The sequence below is a fragment of the Carassius gibelio genome, chromosome A2 (genome assembly GCF_023724105.1).
Source record: "Carassius gibelio isolate Cgi1373 ecotype wild population from Czech Republic chromosome A2, carGib1.2-hapl.c, whole genome shotgun sequence".
NCBI classification, from domain to species: Eukaryota; Metazoa; Chordata; class Actinopteri; order Cypriniformes; family Cyprinidae; genus Carassius; species Carassius gibelio.
This window is the reverse complement of record NC_068372.1, coordinates 28,706,293-28,732,277: the sequence shown is the minus strand read 5'-3', so window position 1 is coordinate 28,732,277 and position 25,985 is coordinate 28,706,293. Positions and strand designations below refer to the sequence as shown.

At 38.2% G+C, this 25,985-nt stretch overlaps 1 protein-coding gene across 1 annotated transcript in view; it reads left to right on the top strand.

Moving 5' to 3' along the window:
- The first annotated feature begins 848 nt into the window (after nt 1-848).
- The window catches only part of LOC127937615 (guanine nucleotide-binding protein G(q) subunit alpha), a 39,033-nt gene continuing 13,896 nt past the window's right edge, over nt 849-25,985 (top strand). The window contains exons 1-3 of the mRNA XM_052534292.1: nt 849-1,758; nt 23,044-23,228; nt 24,109-24,263. Of these exons, the coding sequence (XP_052390252.1) occupies nt 1,623-1,758; nt 23,044-23,228; nt 24,109-24,263 (476 nt within the window). The 5' untranslated portion in view covers nt 849-1,622. The remainder of the gene's footprint in view (nt 1,759-23,043; nt 23,229-24,108; nt 24,264-25,985) is intronic.

The window sequence follows — 25,985 nt, the reverse complement described above, 5'->3', positions numbered from 1 at the left end:
TTAAATTAAAATTAAACATGCAATACTAGATGTGTCCACTAGATGTAGGCAGAGTTCAACAATTGTGTCGTTTAATTACAGCACCGTTAAATTATTAACAGCCTATGTGTACAATATGTTCATAACTTACTCTTTTAATTCCTGTCTTCGTATATAAAGGTCGTTATATTATTATCGTTTTGTGAGGGACATTAAGAAGAAGAAGAAAAATTATTATATAATTCCATGCCATTTTCCATGCTATGTTAACTAGTCAGATAAAATAAAATAATAGTAGTAGTTGTAGTAATCACAACAAAAACGATATAATAATAATAATAATTATAATAATAATAATAGTATAATCATATTTTAATTTTAATAACCATTATTCACATTTTCTTCGTAGGATAAAGTACTTTAATGATTTGCAGATCATAATAATTTCGTTTCTTTATTATTATTATAAATCGTATTGACAATTTCCCGTTTGGCATCATTAAAAAAGTATATTTATCTAATCTGAAGTGCGAACCATCCATGATTTATGCAGAAATGTGTTCTATAACGCGAGATTTATGTGGAAGTAATAGCGCTGTGTCAGTGCACACTGTTCCCTGAGAATGAGCGACACACCCCGGCAGTGATTGTGCCGTCGACCAAACTTGACAGTTCCTGGTTATCCGCCTCCAGAACTCGAGCTTGCACAGCTCCCGCCTTCTCTCGCTTGCTCCCGACTTGTCTCCCTGTCAATCATCCGTGGCCGTGTGGAACCACTCTAGTGTGCGCGCACGCAGCTCCGTCCGCTGATGTAGGAGGAGACGCTGCTGTCATCTGCAAAAAAAAAAAAAAAAAAAGTGGCATAACATTTATCAATTTTTAAAGACAACTGGCTTTTCCCCCTTCCAGGAATTGTATTTTTCTACGAGTGTTGTGACTGAGCGCTCCCGTGTTATAAAACGACACAAAAGGGAATGTTTTTGACATTGTTCAGTTGCTGGTTGTGAGGCAGTAACGCTTCATCCACCCGATCGGACAGCTATTCTTCCTTTCCTGAGGGGGGATCTGTTTTTCCTTCATTTGAAGGGGTGGAGAAGGGGGACATAGGTTAAGTGGATGTCGCGACTGTGCGATCTGTCCCGTTTTCAACGGGACCCGTGTTGCTGGTGAGCCGCCGCGGATCTGTTGTGGGAGTGTCGCACGTACGCGAGGATAGTTTGCCCTGGATTTTTCAATAATTTGCGAGATAAGGCTCCTGGACCTCCTCCTCGCCGTCGTTGTCGTCGACGCTGCTCTCCCTTCCTCATCCTCCCGGTTTTTTCTTCATCTCTTGCCTCCGTTATTTTGTCGAACACCGCACGCGGGGTAGAAGCTCGCGCTCACCGCGGGAAGACTGAACGCCGCGCGCGAGGCCCCCTCGGCCCCTCCCCCACTCTCACTCTCTAACCCCCTTCAGATCATCTCCTCTTATTTCTTCTTCTTAATATTTTTCCTCAAGAGGAGAAGGATTGGGGGATTATTTCATTTTTTTACCCGCTTTCTTCCCATCGGTCACTCGAACCGAGTGATATATATTTATTTTTTTATTTTTCGCGTTTCTGAAGCCCAAACGAGGCCGGGCTGTGTATAGTAAAGCCGTGGGGATGACTTTAGAGTCGATGATGGCCTGCTGCCTGAGCGAAGAGGCCAAGGAGTCGAAACGAATCAACGCCGAAATCGAAAGGCAACTGCGTCGGGACAAACGCGACGCGAGACGGGAGTTGAAGCTGCTCCTGCTAGGTACGAGAACCGTCGTTAAACTCACAAACACACACACACACACAGTTAGTCGACAGGTTTCGCTGTGGTTTTCAGCGGTGAGTCGTGGTATTAAACACGCCACCTCCGTTTTATCGCGGTGGCGGTTTTCTAAAGTAGGTTTGAGGTGTTTGCGGTTAATGATCATTTTTTATTATCGTAATAATTTTTTGTATGCAAGTGAATAGTATACAGGCTATCAACGTTAGCGAATATGCTAAGGCGTTAGCGCGTTAGCATATGCGGGCCGAATACTGGACAGGGCCTGGCATGCAACAGGACACAAATCTCAGCATGCTCATTGTTTGGTGTATATGCATGTACATGTAAGTGTATACCAGAGGTCTGCTTTAAAGCGAAATGGTGGTATGCTGGCTATCAGTTTTTGACCAGTGGTCTGATGTATGATAATGCATGTTGCATGCAGTTTGATAGAGCTAAGTTAGAGAGGAATGTGTGAAAATGAGCAATGGAGAATGACAATAACGTCAATGTAAAGCTGAGTTGCTTTGCAAAGTGTCATTAAGTGCAATGTAAACGACAGTGGTTTGTTTAACTGTATGAATCCTCTTGGATTACAGTATTCAAATCGTAGGTAAATCAGCTGAGGTTTGTGAGTTGAGCGTTTATTTCTTTAGTAAAGGAAGTATCAATGCTTTTTAGTTGGTGCAGATGATTTTTCCTTTGATAATCTTGACAAGTTAATGAGAAAAATAAAAAGTATTTTAAGTATCATCTTTGATTACGAAGCATCAATCAACAAATTCATCTTGGGAGCATTGCTATGTCAGCCTGTGCCACCTGTCAAATCTGGGACGTCTCTGCACTTTTACCAATTATTCCTGGGTTGAATTATCTCAAAATGGTGGACAGTTATTGCCTTGTGAGGGCGTGATTGCTCTGCACACTGGACTCTGGTTACTCCCAAGGAAGGAGAATTGGATGCTTTATCAAGCTGTGAAGTTTGGTTGCTGTGCTGTCTATGACTCAGTAAATTAGTAAGCAGTGATATCTGACACGGACAGCCTTCATTCACTTCCTATTAGTCAGGACTGTTTTTCCGCTTGAAACCACAAATTGAGCTGCTTGTATTAAAAATGGACAGTACAGTAGGATGAAAAAATGAGCTGATGGCAAAGACCGATAGGGAGAGATGGACAGAAGTGTGAGTTTTGGTGAAATCACGCTGAGATAACGTCCAAGTGAAACTCGATAAACTCTGGCCACCTTGGTTTTGGTTGCCAACTCCGAGAAGCTTTAAAGAACATCATATTGAAAAGAACTTGATAAGAATTCCTTTCAGTAAAATGTTTTTGCTCTTTTCTGAAGATACACCTCTATAGGGGCAGAAACTTAAACCAAAGATATCTGTTCCATTTATTTGGTTTTTAAATTAAGTTAATGTATCATTCATGACCATGTTTTACTGAAGATGTTCAGAGAAATTTCCAAGAGGTCTCTGGGATGTTCTGTGAAGCTGGGAACGGAGTGTAAGGAAGGGTCAATTGACTTAAACTTGGTGAACCTGTATGGAAGATTATTTTACCTTTCATTTTAAGTTTTCACCACCAAAGCTTGCCAACGCAATCTGAGCTTTGCATAAGCGTTCTTGATCTCTGGATTGAAACCAGAGCATTTCTGTAACAGTGAAAGATCCTAAGGACACAGTTGCTCCTATGTGGATCTGTGACCTCTGTGAAAATACACAAGATTGACCTTTACCGCTATGAGAAAATTAATAAGTAAAAGTTCTCTCCCTTTCGCTATCCCTGTGCCACCAAAGAAAGAATTAAAAAGCAGCTTGTTGGTGCTCAGTCATCCTATTAATGGCCCATCCTAAATAAGTTAAAACTGTCAGCCTAGCGCTGGATAAGTCTTGGTTAGTCTGGATTAGCCAAGACCTTAATAGGCTTTAACACATATTTGCTCCATTGTTGATACCATAGCTGCTTTGTGTTAACCAGCATCTCACTCTGTAGATAGTTAAGCTTTGACAAAATATGGCTATTAGTAGGGCTGGGTGATATTTCAGATATATTAACAATGTATATGCAATGATTTTTGGCCATAAATTCTGCGATCTTGTCTTATGGTTTGGATGTACGAGAGCATTGTCTCTATGTGGCGATATTCATGTGCTAAAATGTTTGATGGTAAATATTGCTGCCTATGTGATATTTTGGTTCATATATCATTCTGTTAATTTAGTGAAAATTAATATGCAGCACATGCCATGCCACTGTTTAGTATGTCTTAGCATACTTAATTTAATATTGTGCATTTAATTGACTACAGCAGCTCTTTAATCAAAATATTGGTTTATTTGATTGAAAAAGGGTGTATATATATATATATATATATATATGTATGTATATATATATATATATATATATATATATATATATACATATATATATACACCCTTTTTATATGTATTATTTTTATTCATTATTATTATTATTATTTTATGCTATATGGCCCGGTACTAATTCTTTTGTATTTAGCAGAATAATATGTTAATGTTTAGTATATTTAAGTATATAAAATCCATATGGTAGCTGCGCTTTTGAAAGTTAAAGGGGGGGTGAAATGCTCGTTTTCACTCAATATCCTGTTAATCTTGAGTACCTATAGAGTAGTACTGCATCCTTCATAACTCCAAAAAGTCTTTATTTTTATTATATTTATAAGAGAAAGATAGTCTGTACCGATTTTTCCCGGAAAAACACGAGCGCCTAGAGGCGTGACGTGTGGGCGGAGCTAAAGAATCACGAGCGCCAGTAGGCTTTTGAGTTGAGAGCATGTGGAAGCTTTGACACAGATCCAGAGGCTGAAATTTAACAAGAGCAGCATCGGCAAAGGCGGTATGCTATGTGGTATGTACTGAAACTTTATATATTTGCTTAGCGGTTTTGGAAAATGACTAAGTTCCACTTTATGTCGTCTTTTTTTTTTTTTTTTTTTAAGCTGTACATGTGGAAAGTGCAGTTTGATGACAACATCGCATGTTGTTTACTTGATGTGCTTATGCGCTGATAGCTAAGTTAACAACACAGAGATATGTGAAGCAGTTTTACTCACCGCCTGCGGTTCCAACACAAGATCGTGACCCTTTTTCGTTGGGACTGCATTATCCTTAAGAAATAAACGTTGTGCAAATCCGAAATGCAGGGAACAAACAAAAACACTTGCACAACTCCGTTGATGCTCTGTAAAAATAAACTCCATCCACTGGTCCCTTAATGCTGTCTCTCTTTTGGTAATCTGTGCAGGGTTGTCTTGCCCTGGCAACCAAAAACACACTTCTTTTGTGACATTTCGCGACGCTCTCGCTCTGATCAGGCTGTGCTCAGCCTCTCAGTGCTTTGCTATACGGGAGCGCGCGCTCTTCCGGCAGACGCGCCCTTAGGAGCCATATAAGGAAATTCCGCTCCATCTAACGTCATACAGAGCCATACTCGAAAAAAACTTTCCGAAACTTGTGACAAACCGGAAGAGTTTTTTTTGGAACAAAAATACTCCTTCAAACGTACAACTTAATTTTTGAAACTTTGTCCATGTTTAGCATGGGAATCCAACTCTTTAACAGTGTAAAAAACTCAGTATGCATGAAATAGCATTTCACCCCCCCTTTAAATAAAAAATTTCTATACATTTATGTATTTGTCAGATGCTTTTATCCAAAGCTGCACTGAATGCAAAAAATATTTATTTAACATTTGTCTTAGTTAATACATTCCCTGGGAATCAAACCTGTAATCTACCTGTACTCCAACAGTAGAACATGGCGCTAACAACACTGAGGTCATAGGTTCGATTCCCAGTGAATTCATGAACTAATGAATGCAGTGTCAGGGCTGTTTTAAATCTGATTCAAGTTTGTAACTCCAATGCCTGTTTTATCATCACTTTTTAGCTTTAAAGCTAGCTTGGGTTACAAGTAATGCAGATTCACTGTTGAATTCAGTTAAATGTAGTATTTGTCCTATTTTCGATTGACTTTCATTGCACATATTCACACTGAAACATACTGGGAGGACAGTGTCCTACTTTCAGTGGGCTGCAAATTGAAAAGCAAGAGTACTGGGTGCATTGTTTTAAATTAACAGAACAAACATAGTAATTGCTGATTTCCTCATCAGAGGTGACTGGTTCAAAACAATAATGAATTGTTTTAATGTCATTGCAAAAAAATGCCTTGTTATTTTAAATTAAAGTTTATGAATTCCTTCCTGTCTATGGCTAGCGCTCAAGTAATGTGCTGTGTATTGTTTGAGAGCTCAGATTTTTTATGTAGCTGTGACCCTTTGAACAGAAATCTGGATATGTTATGTCATTCACAATGTGAGATATTAAATCATTTCAAATGTACAGAGAATATAATTTATTCTCTAATAAAATGACTGATTCTTTTTGTTAAAGACTTTGTCTAGTTTTTCAGAGTGCAAACCATCTACGGTCTCTTCTAAATGTACAGAGAAGCCTCATATTTTCTGTATGACCTCTGAAAACAAAATAGTCTTGTGTTTTTGGCCTTTAACCAAACTTACTAGTACAGCAGCTCAGTCCTGCTTCTGGAGATTTAATTGACTGTAAAGGTTAGTTAGCCCCACAAAGAACATGGGAAACAGGATATGATGCCATGCTCAAGGACTTCTGTTTTTAATAAATACATTTGGAAATGCTAATCCAAAATATGCTAATCCATTTTCCTGCAATCCATGCATCTTAAAGGTTTGTATTGAGTTTATTAAGAGGTTAGTCTGTGTTGTTTAGCTTCTCGGATCTCCTCAGAAATTCTCATTCAAAAGTTTGGTATAGCAACAAAACATCTATGTATATGCACTACTTAGTAGAGTAACCATTAAAATTAAGCATGATTGCTCATTTAAGAAACTTCAGAGATTCCTAATTATGTAATCAAGAATCATTCAAAAATATGATGCACCTTGCTGTCATATGGGAACCAAGTTTGAGATCTTTACCACTGTGTAATCTCATATAGGGCTGCAACTTACGATTATTTTGATAATCGATTAATCTGTCGATTATTTTTACGATTAATCGATTAATCGGTTTATGTACTTATATTTTAGTTTTTTCAATTTTTTCCCCAAGTAAATTATTAATAAAGGGTCTTTATCATTCAGCATAGATTTTTAAGAGATTTTAACCATTTTGCATTGTCATATCCTCATCAAAAATATACCTGGAGTTGTTTTATTATGTTAGTAATCCTTTGTCGAACTCTTCTGCAATCAAAACACTGATCCATACTCTAGCAAAATTCACAAGGAGATTTCAAATATTGTTTTCACCATGGCAGTCCTTAGAGCTCCTAAAGTAGTTTAACATCCCAAACAAAGCTTAAGGAATCTTTGAGAACATATTTTCACGAAGTATAAGGATAAAACAGAATAAAATTGCAGTGCATTGTATTTTATTATTTACTGGGAAAAAGCTTTATAGCTTATGCTGTGAAATTGTAAACAATCCTTCGAAAAAAAGTGCCAATGGCATGAAACCTGAATGGAACTCACAATTTAAAGTAAAATCCATCAGAAGGTTGTCCAGAAAAAAAAAATGGGACACACACAAAAAACCTGCTGTGTGAAAAAGAGCAGTGAATACTTAGTAAAGAAGTGCATTTTAAATATACTCAAACATTTACCTCTCTCATTCAGTCATAATTAGGCTGCAAGTCTGAATTATGAACTGGTAAACGACAAACTGATCACATAACATGTTTGTAAAGCTTTAAATGTTAACTGTTAAAAAGCAATGTTATCAGCTTTTACGACTAAACATTTGCAAACAACCTTGTACTGGAGAATCTGCACAAATAAAATTCTTAGGGGCCGTTCACATATCGCACCTAAAAACGCGTGGAAAACGCTAGTGGCGCCGCTTTCTCCTTCTTTCCAAAGCGCTCGGGCAGAAGCGCCCCTGAGGCGTCTGCCTTTGCTAAGCAACCATGACGTGCTCTCTCCATGACCTGCCCTCTCCATGAAGACCCGGAAATTTCAGCAAAGGATAAATGGATGCGGTGTGGACGCGCCTGGAAAAACGGGCGCATCGCACCGCGTGCGTGTCGCGACCGCGTCGCTTCCATTATGAGAGTGCATACTGCGCGCCTACATAGGAAATAACGAACTTGAGCACGCAAAAGACACGATTATGTGAACGGCCCCTTAAACAGTTCAGTAGTGCAGAGTTTACAGGTTACTCTTCATTTTAAAGGCTCAAAGTAAAGTACTCCCACTTCCCACTGAATGCTGCAGAGAAGCACGTGACATAAAACGAGGCCAGCTATTGGCTATTCGCTTCTTCACCTGCTGTACTGGCTGAGTAAAACCTCCGGTGGCTCATTACTGCCACACTTTGGTCACCGCAGATTTGAAGTATGCACGAAATGAGCCGCTTATGGCAAATAAAATTTATTTAGCGACGAATCGATTACTAAATTAGTTGACAACTATTTTAGTAATCGATTTTAATCGATTAAATCGATTCGTTGTTTCAGCTCTAATCTCATACATGCTTCCAGTTATGGAAATTTTCTCCTGATGATATAATCATATTGTTTACAGTGTGTTCTGTGAACCACAGAGATGCTTTCACCCATGCAACTTTTAATGCATTGACAAGTATGTTGTAATAGATTGAATGGATTGTCAATTATTGAATATATTGCTATCATATGGGTGTTTGAAATGGTAAAGTGTTAGTTTTATCCAGCTTCTCGAAGCTTTTATCCGGCTTTGTTTGACAGGGCCATGACTTCCTGCCAGTCGCTCACTTCACTGAGCTGGCTGCTCCACCCTTTCCCACTGTCCATTCGGTCTGTGTTGCCACTGGTCTGCCCTGAAGCCCTTATCAGGTTATGGAAGGGCCAAGCGCACTAGGCCGTGTCACTGTCTGTACTTGGTCAAAACAGATTAAAGCCAGAATTTCTTTGCCCACCAAAATTAAGTGTCCTATATTGGAATGGACAGTATTGTAGAAGTGATTCTGGTCCTTAACTTAACTAGTAATGGTTTGAGGTGAGCTGTTGATGATTTTTTTTTTATGTGCTTTTGTCTTTATTATTGTTTTATTTATTTATTCTGTTTAGTTTTATTTTTACTTCTGTTTTAGGTTTGACTTTTTTAACTTTAATTCTGTATTGTTTAAGTTGTTTAGATAATGTTCGGAACACGTCTGAGAGGGGTCTCTTTTCACTGTTGCATTGTGGCGAGGACACAGCTGTATGTGTTTCTTAGCATGAAAGTTCCGAAAATTAAGCTGTAGAACAAGTAGAACGTGATGAGACACAGAAGGACGTTTTCAAGCACCTGCTGCTTACTAACTGTTTGGAATTATAAATATGAGCATAATTCATCTGTTAATATTATGCGTTTTTTGTTTGTTTGTTTGTAACTCCGGCGCAGACAGTGCACTGCATGACACAAAAAAGTAATATGGCCAAAACCACCGCTCAACATGCATCTGCTGTACATGCATGTTGATTTTACCTGACGATGTCACGATTATAAATGAGTGACTCCTGGTTAACATGTATTAATGGGTGTTTTGTCCCTATTTAGGGTGGAATTTCTCTACAATATTCACTCATAATGACAGTATAAAATAGGCATTCTAGGTCAGACTACTGCAGTAGACTATTTCCTCTCTCAGTAGAAAATGGGGTTTACACCCGGTCATGCATGAAAAAAAAATATATATAAATCGTCATATACCATGAAACCGGTATAATTTAGACAAATACATTGATATAATTTTTTGGACATATCTATTTCCAAGGCAACATTGTCGATTTGATTTCTTTTTTTTATGCACCAAAAACTGCCTGGTGATTTGGTGTGAGTTTGCAGTGTTGACTGCATGTTAGCATTGGCAGCTGTTATTTTGAAGTGCTTTGTTCCTGGCTGCCCTACTGAAGATTAAACTTTGCTTCTGACTGCCACGTCATGTTTCATCAGTAAGGGCCTTGGCTTCTACACACTTTCACTTTCAATTGTAGTGCTCATAGGACACATTTGTCTGGTTCTTTTTCATTAGCAATCCTTTAACTAAGCCCTACCTTGTTTTCAAAGCAACAATTGAGCTGTCCCTTTTTCAATTCCCTCCCAAGCAAGGCTTTACGGTGATTTCCACAGCCAGTGCAAACAAGAGGATTTGCTCTTTGGACTATCACCTAGCAGGTGACGAAACTCTTGGCAGGCGCGCGCATCAGGTGTCTACGCAGGGCTTTTGTTTGATTGCGACCCGCCGTTGTAGTGCATAATGGATATATGAACATGCTGTGATATCAGTCATGATCAAATAAGGCAGTGCAGTCATGACTGTGCCTCTGTGAAAAGCGGCTGTGACAGGCCCATCTAGAGCTGAAGGGGTTGCTTCCTGTCACCCCGGTCCATGTTAGGAGAGTTGATTTTATCACAGAACCGTCTGCTTTCTCTTCTTAGAGAGCAGTGGTTCTTTGCTGGATGTTAGTGCCAGCCATTGAGATGATTTTTCTCCTTATCACTACCAGGAGCTAGGAACCTCAATAAAAATCCCCAAGATTCACCTTTATGCTGTAGCTAAATGCATTGTGGCATTATGATGTTTCTATCAGCTGGTTTAGTCTGTTTGACTGTCTCAGCCCTCTGTCCACATTAATACAATATTTCAATATTTAGCCTCCCATTAAGCTGATTGATTACATTTCAGATTGAACAACCGGCTCCTTTTCAATTCATAAGTGTGAATTTGAATTGACCAAAACACACATTTAAACTGAAATGACAGGAACCGGAATGTATTGAATTCCAAGAGCTTCAACAGGAATTTTAGAAAATAAAAAGTACTGTTCACCCAAATGTAAATTCTACCATCATTTAATCACCCTCATGTTTTTCAAAATTTGTACGACTTTCTTTTTTAAATGAATGAGTTCAATGTTTGGTGAGTAAAATGACAGAATTTACATTTCTGAGCCAACTATCCTACTATATTAGGTGTTTATCCACCTTAGTCCACAAATCTGTCTATAAGGTTTCTAAAACTTTCAAACATCAGGCCTTTTGAATTTTTATTTTAAATAAGGCTGTCAAGTCAACATTCAAAGTTTGTCTTGACGAAACATATTTCATTTTTAAGAATTACATTCTTTGAATTAATACATTTCATTAAATTACAATTAATTGTAATTAATATCAATTGTTTTTGCCATTTACTATGTCAGTTCAAATTCTGAAATTCCAGAAACTCTAACAAAGCAGTGTACACAATGTAAACACTGGGAATTGAAGTTTCTGAAGACGTTTTTTTTTTTTTTTTTTTTTTATAAATGCTGACATTCGTGGACAACAGTGACATCATGAACATGGTTTGTAATAGTTGTTTATAAATATTGAGAATGCTGAAATCTGACAAATGGCTTTTTGACTATGATAGTGGATGCCGGGTTGTATTGTTGTGGTCAGCTGTTGTAGGTTTAATTACATGTTTTTAAGTTTTAGGAAGTATTTTGTTTGTTTGACATCAGGAAAAAGGAACTTCAGTTGACATACGCTTTGGCACAGTTTCAGCAATTCCTTGCCTTGCATTATTATTCCAGTATTTGTATTATCATATGGAGTAACTGTAGGTGTCGACTGAATTTTTTTACATTTTTTTTTGGTTCACATTTATACAGATATTTTCGGATATTATTGTAAAAGTTCTCAATTGCACCCACACCGAATTTGCCCTAGATCCGATCACTCGCCTGTCTGTCCTTCAAGGTTGTTCAGAGTTTTGCATGACAGTGGAATCCTGAAGTGTCCCTAACGTGATCTACTCTTTAATGAGGCTGGATTTTAATTGGCCATGAGTCCCTGCTGTTACTCTTACATAAGCAGCCCCCATCCTAACCAGCCTGTAGAGAGTGCCGTTGTCAGAATGCTCATGCTGCCACACACGGCGTTTAGAACCAAACAGGGCCAGGTGCTCTCGGAGGAGAGCTTAGTGAGAGCGAAGCAATGCAGGCTATGGTGCCTTGCCTTTACCATGCTCAGAACAAATTGTGAATATTTTCATCCCAAACCTGCCTAACAGTGAGATTTCTTTGAAAAGAGTCTAATTTTCAATGACATGCATATATTTATAGACATATTCTCCGTTACCCCTGATGAAATTCTTCAAGGAGGTTGTCTCAGTTCGTCCGCTGCTCCCCCTGTGGTAGTATTTATAGAACCGGGGCCTTTCTCCAGCAACACCACAGAGACCTGCAGGGATGGATGGCACACACATGTCATTCTTTATTGCTCCCTTTCGTTTCATAATTTTTCTTCTGCTTAAGCTCAGCCGCATTATATGAAAAACAGATATTGGGTGGCCAAAAAATATGACTTTGTATGGTGACTGAGTATCTAATTATACACCGCAAACCTCAAATGGTCTTTCCTGTCAGCCATGTTGTATGCATACATGCATTTCCTTTTCTTATCCTTGACACATTTAATGGATCAATTTCCTCTCAAAGTAGGCCAAAGAAACACAAGCCCACTAAAGGGAAGGAACAGATGAGAGAGTGGGAGCTTTTAGCACATAGATGTGGAATACAGGCAGTATCCTTGCCATCTCATTGCTAGCAAGCTTTCAGTTAATAGTATGCTGACACGTAATCGCAGATGCTCAACTGTATACTGTACATGCTCACATCCCAAACAATGCAGAGTTGGAACTTGAAATGATTTGCTTCTTTGTTAGGCATTGGCTTATTGCTGGTGTTATTTGAAGGATACTTGGTGTTTGTCTACAGGTTTGATGGCGAGGCCTATAACCATCTGGTTCCCAGGGCTGTGCTTCATTCAGAACTGAATTGAGAACTGCTTTTCTAGATCAATTTCTGATTTTGTATCGAGGTAGAAAACAGGATGCAAAATTTAATTTGAATTTGAATACATGTAGGATTAAAATGATTTGAAATTCAACGGAATTATGTAACAATTTTGGCTTGATTAAAATATTGGGTTGAAAAAAAAAGTTTAAAAAGTTTGATGGATTCAAATATCACCTATAAAATATTAATTTATATGTTTTATGATATTTGATCATATTTAATCAATTCACTTTGCTGTTCCATAGTTTAAGAACACTTTGTTTTCTGAGAATGCATTACCTGTTCAGTTTCTTTGAATTACTACAGTTCAGTAAAGTTCTCTTCCTGTCATTCTAATTTAACTTCCTGTGTGTTGTGGGCAGTTCAAGTTCAAATCAATTTAAATTCAGCTAATGAGCTGAAAGGAAGCAATTCTGAATGTTGCAAAATCCTGCTGGTTACTAGCATGTGTTGTGTTTTAGATACTGCTCTCCAGCTTTGAATGTTGGTGCATGGAAAATATCTTTTGCTTCAGTATTTTTGTCTTGTTTTCAAGTAAACATGACATTTTAAATAACAAAACCAAACAACTAAAGTTCAGAAACTATTGGCCAGCGGGGTTGGAAAAATCAACTTGTTTTCCCTAAAAATAAAAAATTCTGACCCCATTGGATTTTTTTTTTTTTTTAGCCTACAGATCTCTAAATTCTCTGAAAATAAGACTTTTGAAATGTAGATTCTTAAGTAAATTAGTCTTTAATTAGTTGAATAAGTCTTGATTAGATTGACTTAGATATGTATACAGGTAAGCCAAACATCTTAGTTTTGTCGTTCCATCAGCTAGACCAGCACCCAGAACAGTTTTAACTAGTGCAGACAGGCATTTATTTTTTTAACCACATTTCGTGTTGATAATGCTTTCACATTGTCATCTAGAAGAATGAAGCGCCGAATCATTGTTTTGTTTTTGACAGTTACTGTTCATCGTCTTTGTAGAAATGAAAGACTTCTTGAATTTTTATTGGCTCTGTCCCTGCAGCATTTCCTGTTTTGCTGTAGTAGCATTGAGGCATGGAGTGTCCCTGGTTTTCAGCATTTTCCTCAGTCACTTACAAAGAACACAGAAGGAACAGTAGGCGACTCTACCAGTCTACAAGTAGCCATTCATTTACATTACATTCCATCCAGACGGCTGCTATAACTAGCAATCATAAGGCAACTAGTGTGAGGGACCGAATACTTCTGAAATATGACAGACGGCTCCAAAATGAGGACTTTTTAAGGCCAGTAAAATAGTCTTTGGTTCAACTAATAACCTTTTAAAAAGAGACATTTTTGTGGACAGTACGTCCACATAACATACTAACATTTTGTTCAGATATTATTTGTCTTTTGTTTTGCACTCCTTGATTTTTGTTTTGTTATGGAGTTTGACGGTGGTCATGTGATTCTAGAGATGGTTGTTTGTACTTGTTAGTTTGCCGTCTCTCTGTTCATGAAGCAGGTAATCAAGTGTTAGAAGCATGTTGAAGTTTGGAGGGTTTTTAAATGTCTCGTTTCTATTAGTAAAATAGCATACGTCTGTTATGGTCCCTGTTACATTACCTCTGTATTTAATATTATTTAGTGCTATACCACACATTAAAAGTGTAGTTTTTGCAACCAAAAAAGTAATTGTTGCAAACCACTGTAAATAAATGGTAGTATTGAAAGGAACTAAAACAGTCTATGGCCATCTAGTTTGTAGGTAATGCTTTTAATCTTTATACCTTAAATATGTAAAACTGGTATCTCATTGTGCAGGTGGAGCAGATGAATCTCAATTACTGATTAATACATTAATTCTATTATTAAATAGAATTCATGTTTCTATATATATATATATAATATTATTATTATTATTATTTGTATGCCTTTTAAGACATTGCTTAGGCTCACCATTGCTGCATTTGCTTGATCAAAAACATACGGTAAAAACTTTTTTTGAAATATTGTTACAGTTTAAAATAACTGTTTTCTATTTGAATATTTAAAAACAGAATTTATTCCAGCAAGGGTAAGACTTCAGTGTCATGTGATCCTTCAGAAGGATCCAGATTTGGGCTTTATTATTATGTTCTATGTTAGCCTGCTGGATAACTTAATATTGGTAATAAATCAACAATAAGAAAAAAGAAAAAATATTTCTTGAGTTTTGATCCAATGGGATTTTTTGTTTTAAAAAGACATACTTGAAGTGTTTAGTTGGCTGAACTGTTGCCGTCATGTGACATTTAATATCACATCTCTGCAGAATTAGATCCATTTTAAATCCACATTTATAAGTCAAGCTATGAGACTTGTTGGTCTTTTGCTGAAAGTTTGCTGCACCTTGTGCAATTCGATTTCACATAGTCAAATAAAATAACCAAGCACTTCCTTCTTGAATCATGTAAACCTCAGAAGGTAATCTCTACCGCCCATGCAAATTCTGTGGCTGCTGTTTATCTGATACACACATCTCAAACACTTCACTGCGGTTACGACTCGCTGCAAATGGCCTACTGGTTAGATTTGCATGCTTTCCAGGAGCAGCCGTGTCACTTCCCCCTCACGGTCTGGGTGTCTGCAGTGATTCAAACCTGCGCTGACCGTAGGGTTAGTGTTACGTATGGAGGAGGGAGTGCAGTGGAAGTGGGTGCAGCCTGTTGTGTGCTTCATTCTGCTGAAATGCTTTATTAAAACTGAGCCGCCTTTGCTGTTTGACCCCAAGTTTGGAGTGGTTTTTTTTGTTTTTTTACCAAATATCTCCTCCTCTTCCCAGCATCAAGTCCTCGCTTGACTGCAGTGAGGTGATAAGATGCAAGTGCATTTGTTTTATACGTACACTCGGGGGATTGACGTGGTGGTTTGCAGCGGGGGGGGGGGGGGATTTGGCCTGTCGCTATGGCAACAACAGTTTCTCGGCTCTGTCCACCCACAAGGTGCTCGCAGTGTGATTTGTTGCCCCCCCCCCCCCCCCCCCACACACACATAGCCACACAGTTTCAGGCCGTTCTCTGAATGAGACTCCTGCAGGACTTTAGAGACAGTTGTAGCCTAGATTAGAGTGACTTTTCTGGCTCGCGCACTCAACTGCTGCCAGCGTCTCTGGTGTTATACAGGCCAATCGTGCTGGGCGGTAGCCCGAGGTGCCGCCATATCCTACATCCCAAACTGCTCTCCTGTTTCCACTGTTCTTGGAGTAATTATTGGACCTGAGAATTGGCTGAGAAGTGGTTTGTGGATCTAGTTTTGCATGATTTATTGGGTGAACATTGTTTGTGTCAGTGTCAGAGTTTTGAGATCCAAACAATGACATGTTACTGAGCAACAAACTAAAATTCATATATTCGCTACTGAATATATTATTAGAGATGTTCCGATACCCTTTTTCTCTTCCCGATACCGATTCCGATACCTGGGCTCAGGGTATCGGCCGATACCGAGTACTGATCCGATACCTGGGTGTGTATCTGTATATACAGCTGTATATACTACTAGCCCTGTGTAAATTGCTAGAATTCTTTTTATGGTGTGCTTCAGACAGATCCCTCAATAAAACATGAACAAATACATGGTGAACTACTGTATTTATTACAGTATTTTTATTATCTAACATGAATTTGACAGTATTATTTATTTTCATATGCAAAAAAGAACTTCAAATGCAGCCAAAAATCTAACACCGCAAACTAAAAAAGGTATTTAAGTTTTACAATATAACTGTATAAAAAAACTGCAACAAATAAGTCTAGGAATATAAAAAAAGATCTATTAATCAGATAATCTCTTTACAACAAAACAAGTAAAAAACAAGCAACCATCTAGGCATAATTATTATTATTATAGAGACGTATTATTATTACTGTAGGCTACAACAGTAGCTTTATATATTGTCAATTTACTCATGTAAACCAAACATTTATTTTAATGGGCTGCCATGAAGATCTTTGAGTGTCTGTGTTTATGATATGACAGTATTCTCAAATGAAACGGTAAATTCTCATGAAGTGACGGTTTATGCGTTCGTGTCCTCATGACACACAGCAGAGACTACAAAACAGCGAGCTCTCGCGCATCTGTGCCAGTCACCCACAGAGATGTAGATTTTGCGGGAGTAATATTTAAATAGTATTTTGCAGTTTAATATTCACAGACACTAGTATATATTCGGCTACTGTCTGGAGCCCTGCGCTTTGACTTACACGGAAGCGACTGAACGCAGCTGCCGGTACTGAATATACTTGAGAGTCTGTAACTACCGGTACTACAGAGACATACTGCTAACCACTGATCTATAATATAGAAGCGGCTTCACTGTCTTTTGGCAGTTTAGAATGTGATGAGTGATCCAGTCATATATAGATCAGGGCTGCTAACGCGTTTTCATTTCTTCTTCGCTGCTCTAAACAGGGGTTGCTTGTGGCAACACAGCACAACTTCCTGTGTTTTCAATGCATTTTGAGCAGCGAAGAAGAACCGTGCAGCAGTTAGGCAAAGCTTGCGGTCATAACTAGGTATTTTTTAAGAAAATGGTATCGGATCGGTATATGGGTTTATGTACTCGCCGATGCCGATGCCAGAATTTGTTGTGGTATCGGAGATATTTCCGATACTAGTATCGGAATCGGAACAACTCTATATATTATGTGTACTAACATGCAGAAGTTAGTGGTCAGTAATGTCTTTGATTGTTTGTATTGATTTGTTTTCTTGCCAAGGCTACATTTATTTGATCAAATACAGAAAAACAGTAGTACTGTGAAATATTACAATTTAAAACAACTGTGTTTTATAAATTAAATGTATTCCTGTGACATTTAAAGCTGAATTGTGTAGTCTTCTGTGTCACAGGTTCACAAGATATAATTGTAAATATTAAATAATTAATTTTGGTCATACAGAAAAAAAATTATTAATTTGAGAAAACCAAATGTGCAGTGTAATGCAGTGCTCTATGTGCTTCCAGTGTAGGCCGCTTTTATTCTAGTGGGAGTGATGGTTTATGCTATCTAGTTTTGTCTAGAGTCAGCTGATCCAGACTGAGTCATTGTTTTGGAACTTAACATTGTTAGTATTCTCGTCCATTGACGAGATGTGTAGTAAACCTCTAGTCTTCTGAAGCCATACAAGTTATATGAACTAGTTTTTTAGCGCTTTTTCACCATTCACTATCAATGGAGTGAGTGAATTTACAAAATTAAGTCACCTGATAAGTCATGTATCTGCTTGTATTGATGTTTTTTTTTTATTTATTTATACATTTTTTTGCTCTGTTTTAGCGGTGCTTTTCATTCCCCCAATAAAAGGTACAAACATACTCGTTCCCTCCCTAGTTCTCCTCCAACAGAGCCGGTTGTCCAGTCCGGTGTTTGGTTTAGTAAGGGAGCAGAAGCCGAAGCATGACCGCAGGCCTGCACCGTACCGGCTGGAGACTATAATAGCTGCCCCCTTATTTCTAGGTTGCTTCAAAAAATAGCATAGAGAAACATTTGAGTTATGAATATGCCTAATACAGGATGAGGAGGAGGGCCGGCTGTTCAGAGGAGCTAAATGACTGATTTAAGAGGAGCGTCTGTCTGTCCTTGTACACAAAGCAGAGTGAGAGGACGGAGATAACAGCTGCCGGCTGCTGGAAGGGTGGAGTGTATGTTGGGTGGGGGGGGGATATAATCTTGTGACAGGGTCACGAGAAATAAATCAGATGTTTTAAATTATTCTGTTTCTTTTCCTCGGCACGTCTGGGAAGGGTTTGGAGGAGGATCCACTTGCTTCATGAATGAATGAGTGCGTTTAGAGCCTGTTCGGAGGAAACTGCATATTTGATTTGATGTGAACAAAAACAGCGCTGCAAGCGACAGAAGTACAGGACGTTCAGTGTCATGATGTCCTGAGGTCATGTCTAAAATCACCACACTTCAAATCAACGATTAGTCCGTGTCAAATAGATCAAAGCCTATATCTATCTATCTATCTATCTATCTATCTATCTATCATGGTTCAATACGTACCTCTCAGTTCGGTTTGGTTCCCATGGCTTGGCACATAATAGTGTTTTTTTTTTTTTTTTTTTTTTTTTTGCAATTTAAAACTAAATTTTTAAACAAATAGATTGCCAAAGGAGTGGCTCAGATAACTACAAGAACTTTTTTTCAGGCAGGTACCCAACTGATTTACTAAAAAACTGAAATGTGATTTCAAATTTCACAGTATACTGTAGCAAGTGATTTTTCTGATTCTTCCTTCTGTAACAACTCCTTCACGAGAGATCCAGCATTTCTGTGACCGAAACTGAACTACGGCACACTAAGGGGTGGCATTGTTACTATAGCAACCAAATGACTGGCACTTTGAATGCAGATTGTTTTTCCTTTGAAGCATTGCAATTGTTTGTTATCAGCCTTTTATTCACACATTCTTAGAGGTATAGAAGAGTTTGTGAAGCAGTGCCGGATGTTTGTCTTTAAGATTTCCCATTTCAGTTGAAAGCATTGTGAACATGAGTCTTTTTTGGGTTAAAGGTGTGTGCTGAATGAGGACTTGCCTTTTATCTTTACCTATTGTTTTGACAGATTTGAGATATCAATGGATCTCAGTGATAGAATGTAACTGAATGAGACTGTTATTGATTTGTAATAATGTAGATGGAAGCTTTAATTGGAGTCCTTGGTATTTTGGCATATCTGAGCACAGTTTGAGACATTGAGATCTCTTCTGAAACTCTAGAGAAGGCACATGTGAGTTTCCTGGGGTCTCTTTTCATAAGTTAAACATCGTAGAAGCAGGAGACTTCAACAAAAGTCTCCATTTAATCTCATTACTGTCTTGGAGAAGCAAGTTTGGATTTATTTATCTGTCTTTTGGGGGTTGTTGGACAGGGCTGAGACGTTCAGAGATGATCACATACTCATTAGATACTTTTCAGAGCTACAACAGATCTATTCAACATCAGACATTTCTAGAAAATTCCCTGCTACCTGAAATGAATCATGGGTCATTAGAGCCCAATCTCATCTGTCTCTTCCCCTAATAGGCTCTGGGGTTTGTTTTGATGAACATCCTATAATAAGCCAGGAGTCTCTTGGCCTTAATGCATACCTATATTTGAATAAGATGTTTTTTGTGATCGGGAAAATCCCCTTTTCAGATGCTCTCAGCGTTCAGGACATTTCATGGTTGTGAGAGCAACAAAGATCCGAAGAAAGAAACATTGTGGTGTGTTGCTCGGTTGAACATATTGACACCCCTTGTTTTGCGGGTTGCACATGAGTTTTGATCGATGCACATATACTGTAATTTGATGCAGTTGGATTTGCATCTGTTTAATATTTAAAGGAAACACAGTTTGTCCTGTGAAACTTGAAGCTCATCGACTCTCCAGAGATTCAGCCTTAACATAACAAAATCAGCACTGACCCATTAAAAACCAGCTCGGGTTGACCTCTTCGTTTTGCTTTGGAACAGCAAAGTACACTCTTTTATCTTCTCTCTTGGTTAAACTTTGGGTGTTGCCACCTCAGTTGTGTAATGCATCACGTCTTAATGTGTTTCCATTTTGGACCTGATACACAGTCAGTGTGTTTAATGCATGAAAACACTGAGAGAAAAGAGAAAAATAACATTAATTTTGTTTCTCCTTAAAGATCAATAAGACTTATTTCTATAGTTTTCTATTTGGTACTTGATATCTGCAGAGAGATATGCAATAAATGCATATGCACATTTTTATAGGGGCAGTAACTGCACTATAATGTTTTCTTTTATCAAAAAACCTTTTCTCTATTATAATCACCTATTTAAGTGTTTTTAATATGCAAAATAAAATTGCCATTTGTTTCCGTTTACACTGCAAAAGCCTAATGCACAGATCTGTTTCTTAAACGTGTGTCATGAAACAATGATTTTTCTATAATTCTGTACTTTTTGAAATTGTAAGAATTAAAATGTTTAACTTTAGACAAAAAGATGTTACATTTTACTAAGTGTATATATAATTGCCATTTAATGGCACCAGTTAATTAGAATAAAACAATTTTAGTCAACATCCATAATTCATAACCCCCCCCCACCCCCGCTAAAAAGCCACAAATATCAGAACAAGAAAATTTTAGCTTGTAATAGGTTGATCCTGCACAATAAATGCAGCCTTTTTGTTTAAAGAATGTTTGTTGCTCTTTTGTAAGATTAAGTGAAAGTGATGCTCTGCATTACACTCATTCAAGTGAACACACACACGGCAGTGAGTAGTGAACACACACACACACACACCTTGAGCAGTGGGAGGCCATTTTTGCTGCAGCGCCTCGGATCAGTGCCCTGCTCAAGGGTCTCCCCTCATTCGTGGAATGTAAAAAGCAAATGGGTGTGAAAAAATGCTTCATATAGGGAGTTTGGTAGTTGGGGTTGCAAAATATTGTGAAAACTCAAGTTGCAGATAGAGAAAATGTTTGGAAAAACCTTCGGTAGTGGTGCTTGTGGACAAGAAGTCGTAGAAAAATCTAGCAGATACTGTGCTGCAAGTAGTGTTGTTATTGCTCCAAGCAGCTTAACTCTTTAACCACATTTACCTTCCTCGCAGCCTCAACATTTTTCCAAAAACTTGTACAGATAGGCTCGTGCCCCGTCGCTGATCGGTTCACTTCCTGCAGTCACAGAGGGGGTGAAGGACTCCTCTCATTCTGAAAAAGCGGTCTTCCTTTGACATCCTCACTCAGCTGAACTGAGAAGCAAAACAGGAGTGTTATGTAACGAGAGAGGGACGGAGAAAGAGCTTTTAATTGTGAGAGGGGATGTTTTGTTTGAAAGGTTTGTAGTTTCAAAAAAAACTAAAAAACTTTTGATATTGTTGGTGTCACTCAATAGGTTTGTGTGTCCAACACCTCGTTGCTCTTTAGAAAACCAGCTTGAAGAGTTTCACCTCCTTCTATTGTGGCTACAGTTTGAGAGAAGCTGCTTTACACTCATAGCGATACCACAGAAAAGCCATTTTTGGTTCCACAAAGAAACTTTCAGAGAGCAGTTCTTACCATTTTTTTTTTCTTAGTGTGAAGAACATTTAAAAAATCCAAACAATCTCTTTTTCTCCGTAAAGAGCCGTAAAGGAATAAAAAGGTGGTTTGGACGTTGAAGGTTCCTCATAGAAGCGTAGATGCCAAAAAAAGTACTTTATTTTTAGGAGAGTAGATGGGAACAGTCAATCTATTACAGTCTACTTTATTGTGCTCTTTGAAGTGATTCATGCTATTTTAAAGGACTTGCTGCCTCTTTTCTCATTGAATACCCTGTTGCAGAATTCAAATGTGAGCGTCATTTCATGTTGACTTCAGTCTGTGTTTCTGTATGAGGGCAGGCTGCGTGTGTGTGTGTGTGTGTGTGGGCGAGTTCATGTGTGACAGATCATATGAACCCTTTTGAAGTTCAGCCTGAACACTAGGCTTCAAAGACAGTCAACATTGTATAGAATGTTGTTTTTTTATTATTATTAAAATGCTTGAATTAATGAAGCCCAGAGGTTCCAAAAGTATTTTGTCATTTGAACCTCTTAAATGTTGAATATATAAAGTTCCCCCTGAAACTGTAAATTGATATTTCAGTGATGTAACAACATATTTGCATATTCATGGTTCACTAAAGTTAGTTAATAGTTAAATTGCTTGGTTAAATATTTAATATAAATATTTAAAAAATATTACTGTTGTAAATAACAGTTGAACTGTCAAATAAAAAAATAATATTTTATAATTATAAGCAATTAATTTTACACTACAATTTACCAATATTTGTTTATTTAATTTTTCATTTTCAGTCATTCAAACCCTCATGCTTTTTATTTTGGCTAAATATTGGTATAATTATGGAAATGTGTGAATAGTCTACCTAGTTCACATTGCAGTACCAAAATGCATGCTAAACTCATATTGCGTCAAAAGATAAAGCATTTACTGTGAATTGAGACTCTCTTAATTATATTGTGATTTCTGTTTTCATTTTGGTTTATTGTTTTGCCCCATCCAGCTCCTCTTTGAACCCACAAGGATTCGCAGACCCCATTTGGGAAATGCTGATTTTACACAGAGCATAAAATGAACCAAGAAGTGTGCTGGTCAAAAATTAAACAAGTAAAATAAATCCCATAAACTTACACTGAAGTGAGCCATGCCTTTTTTCTGTTTGAAAATGGATCTGCAGCTAACATCTCACAAGCACGTATTTGTTTCATTAATTAGAAGTGGCACTTTTCCCTCAATTGAATGGGTTTTTGTTGTTTAATTAAATCATTTCCAAGTGTCCTGATTTGCTCCCACATGTGAACAGAGGATTATGAATGAAGGATGCTGTACCGATGGTCTTGAACGTAGATCAAGAAACCTGACCTCTGACCTTTCCCTCTGCTCTAGGCACGGGTGAGAGCGGCAAGAGTACATTCATCAAACAGATGCGTATCATCCATGGCACCGGATACACAGACGAGGACAAACGCGGATTCACCAAACTGGTGTACCAGAACATCTTCACCTCCATGCAGTCCATGATCCGTGCCACTGAGACTCTGAAAATCGGCTTCAAGTATGAGCAGAACAAGGTGAGAATGATTCATGTTGAGGATTTAAAGTTAGACAGGTTGAAACTGATGAAAACATGTCTGGGGTCATGTTTCACACCTAAATCATACAGGAAGTTGAAGCCTTTGTTATTGAGATATTACAAATGTAGCATAACATCACTTGCTGACCAATGGATGCTCTGCAATGAATGGGTGCCGTCAGAATGAGAGTCCAGCTGATAAAAACATCAAAATAATCCACACCACTCCAGTTAATCATTTAATGACTTGTGAAGTGAAAAGCTGCGTGTTTGTAAGAAACAAATCCATCAATGTTTTTTTTTAACTTCAAATCATTGCTTTTGACTAAAATACCTCCTTTATCCATAATATAGCTTTTTTTCAGTGGAAAAGGTTGTCTCTTCAGTATCAGGAGAGAAATCTGCACAGATTAGGATTAATAAAAAAAAAAACAATTATGTAGGTGTTTTTTTTTTTATGTGAGAGGAACACAGGGGATGGACTTTTTCACTGGGGGAAGCATTATTATGGATTATGCACTCATTTTTTAGCTGAAAGCAACAGTTCGAAGTTGAAAATGTCTTGATGGTCTTGTTTCTCACAAGAACGCAATTTCTTCCTTCACAAGATTGTGAAGTGATGGCCTGATGGATGGGAGTGATGTGGATTATTGTGATGTTTTAATCAGCTGTTTGGACTCTCATTCTGACGGTACCTATTCACTGCAGAGCATCCATTGGGGCGCAAATGATGGAATGCTAAATTTCTCCAAATCAGTTCCCATGAAGAAACAAACTCCTCTACATTTTTAGGAAGATTTTTATTAAAAGTATGTTAGATATTATCAAGTTTTCTCCATTAGTTTTGCCTTAAACTGTTCATCTGCTCTGGGCTGCAGGCAAATGCCATGCTGGTGAAGGATGTGGACATTGAGAAAGTGTCGTCATTCGAACAGCCCTACGTTAATGCCATTAAGATGCTGTGGACAGATCCAGGCATTCAAGAAGCCTACGACAGACGCCGAGAGTACCAGCTGTCAGACTCCACCAAATAGTGAGTGTATCGGTCATCATTTTTTACTGTGTAGAGTATTGACAGAAAAACACAGAATTGTTGACACTTTTGCACATTTTTATTAAAAAAAGAAAAACTGAAATATCACATGGTCATAAGCACTGTTGGGAACGTTACTTTAAAAAAGTAATTAGTTATAGTTACTCACTACTTGTTCCAAAAAGTAACTGAGTTAGTAACTGAATTACTCTATGATAAAAGTAACTCGTTACCAGGGAAAGTAACTATTTGCGTTACTGTAAAAAAAAAAAAAAAAAAAAAAAAAAAAAACAGTTGCTATATGTCAGAGAATTTGTACTTTTTTTTTTTTTTTTTTTGCAGTTTTCACAAGTCAATTGAAATGAGAACAGACAGGTGTTCGTACATAACTTTCAATATTTATTGCACGTCAACAGACAGCAAGAGTTTTATCCTGCACTTCAAGTATTATCTTTGTAAGAAAAATGTTTTTGGCCACTAGCTTTGTAGATGCGTGTGTCACACATTAAAAGTACACATTACATACACGTTCTTGCCTTTGAACACAATGAATTTGAAGTAGTGCTTATATCTCCACCGTGAAAATGCCAGCTTTTCATCGGATTGCTCCTGATTTGCCATTTCTGCTGCTGCTGCAGTGAATCTCTGTGTAGCTGGTGTGTGTGTGTGTGTGTGTGTGTGTGTGTGTGTTTGACGCCGCTGGCGCATGTGCTGGCATGTGTGTAAAAATACTGGCTCTGATTGGCTACCATGAAACACCTGACTCTGCCTTAGCCAATCATAATCGCTTATCTCGTTATTAACCCACCTGCTCACTCGCTGTGTGAGCCAGGGGTGCGTTCGGATTGCAAAGTTTATTAAATCAATGCATAGTAACGCACCGCACCTAACGTTCAGTAACGTTAACGGCGTTGTAACGACGGGGAAAGTAATTAGTTACATTACCGCGTTACTGAAAAAATAACGTCGTTACCTAATGTCGTTCTTATAAACGCTGTTATTCCAAACACTGGTCATAAGTATTCAGACCCTTTGCTCAGTATTTAGTAGAAGCACCCTTTTGATCTAATGCTGCCATGAGACTTTTTGGGAAAGATGCAACAAGTTTTTCACACCTGGATTTGGAGAACCTCTGCCATTCCTCCTTGCAGATCCTCTCCAGTTCTGTCAGGTTGGATGGTAAACGTTGGTGGACAGTGATTTTCAGATCTCTCCAGAGATGCTCAATTGGGTTTGAGTCAGGGCTCTGGCTGGGCCGTTCAAGAACAGTCACGGAGTTGTTGTGAAGCCACTCCTTCGTTGTTTTAGCTGTGTTCTTAGGGTCAGTGTCTTGATGGAAGGCGAACCTTCGGCCCAGTCTGAGGTCCTGAGCACTCTGGAGAAGGTTTTGGTCCAGGATATGTCTGTACTTGGCCACATTCATCTTTCGCTCGATTGCAACCAGTCGCCCTGTCCCTGCAGCTGAAAAACACCCCCACAGCATGATGCTTCACTGTTGGGACTGTATTGGACGGGTGATGAGCAGTGCCTGGTTTTCTACACACATACCGCTTAAAAATGAAGGCCAAAAAGTTCTATCTTGGTCTCATCAGACCAGAGAATCCTTCAGGTGTTTTTTTAGCAAACTCCATGGGGGCTTTCATGTGTCTTTCACTGAGGAGAGGCTTCCGTTGGGTCACTCTGCCATAAAGCCCCGTCTGGTGGAGGGCTGCAGTGATGCTG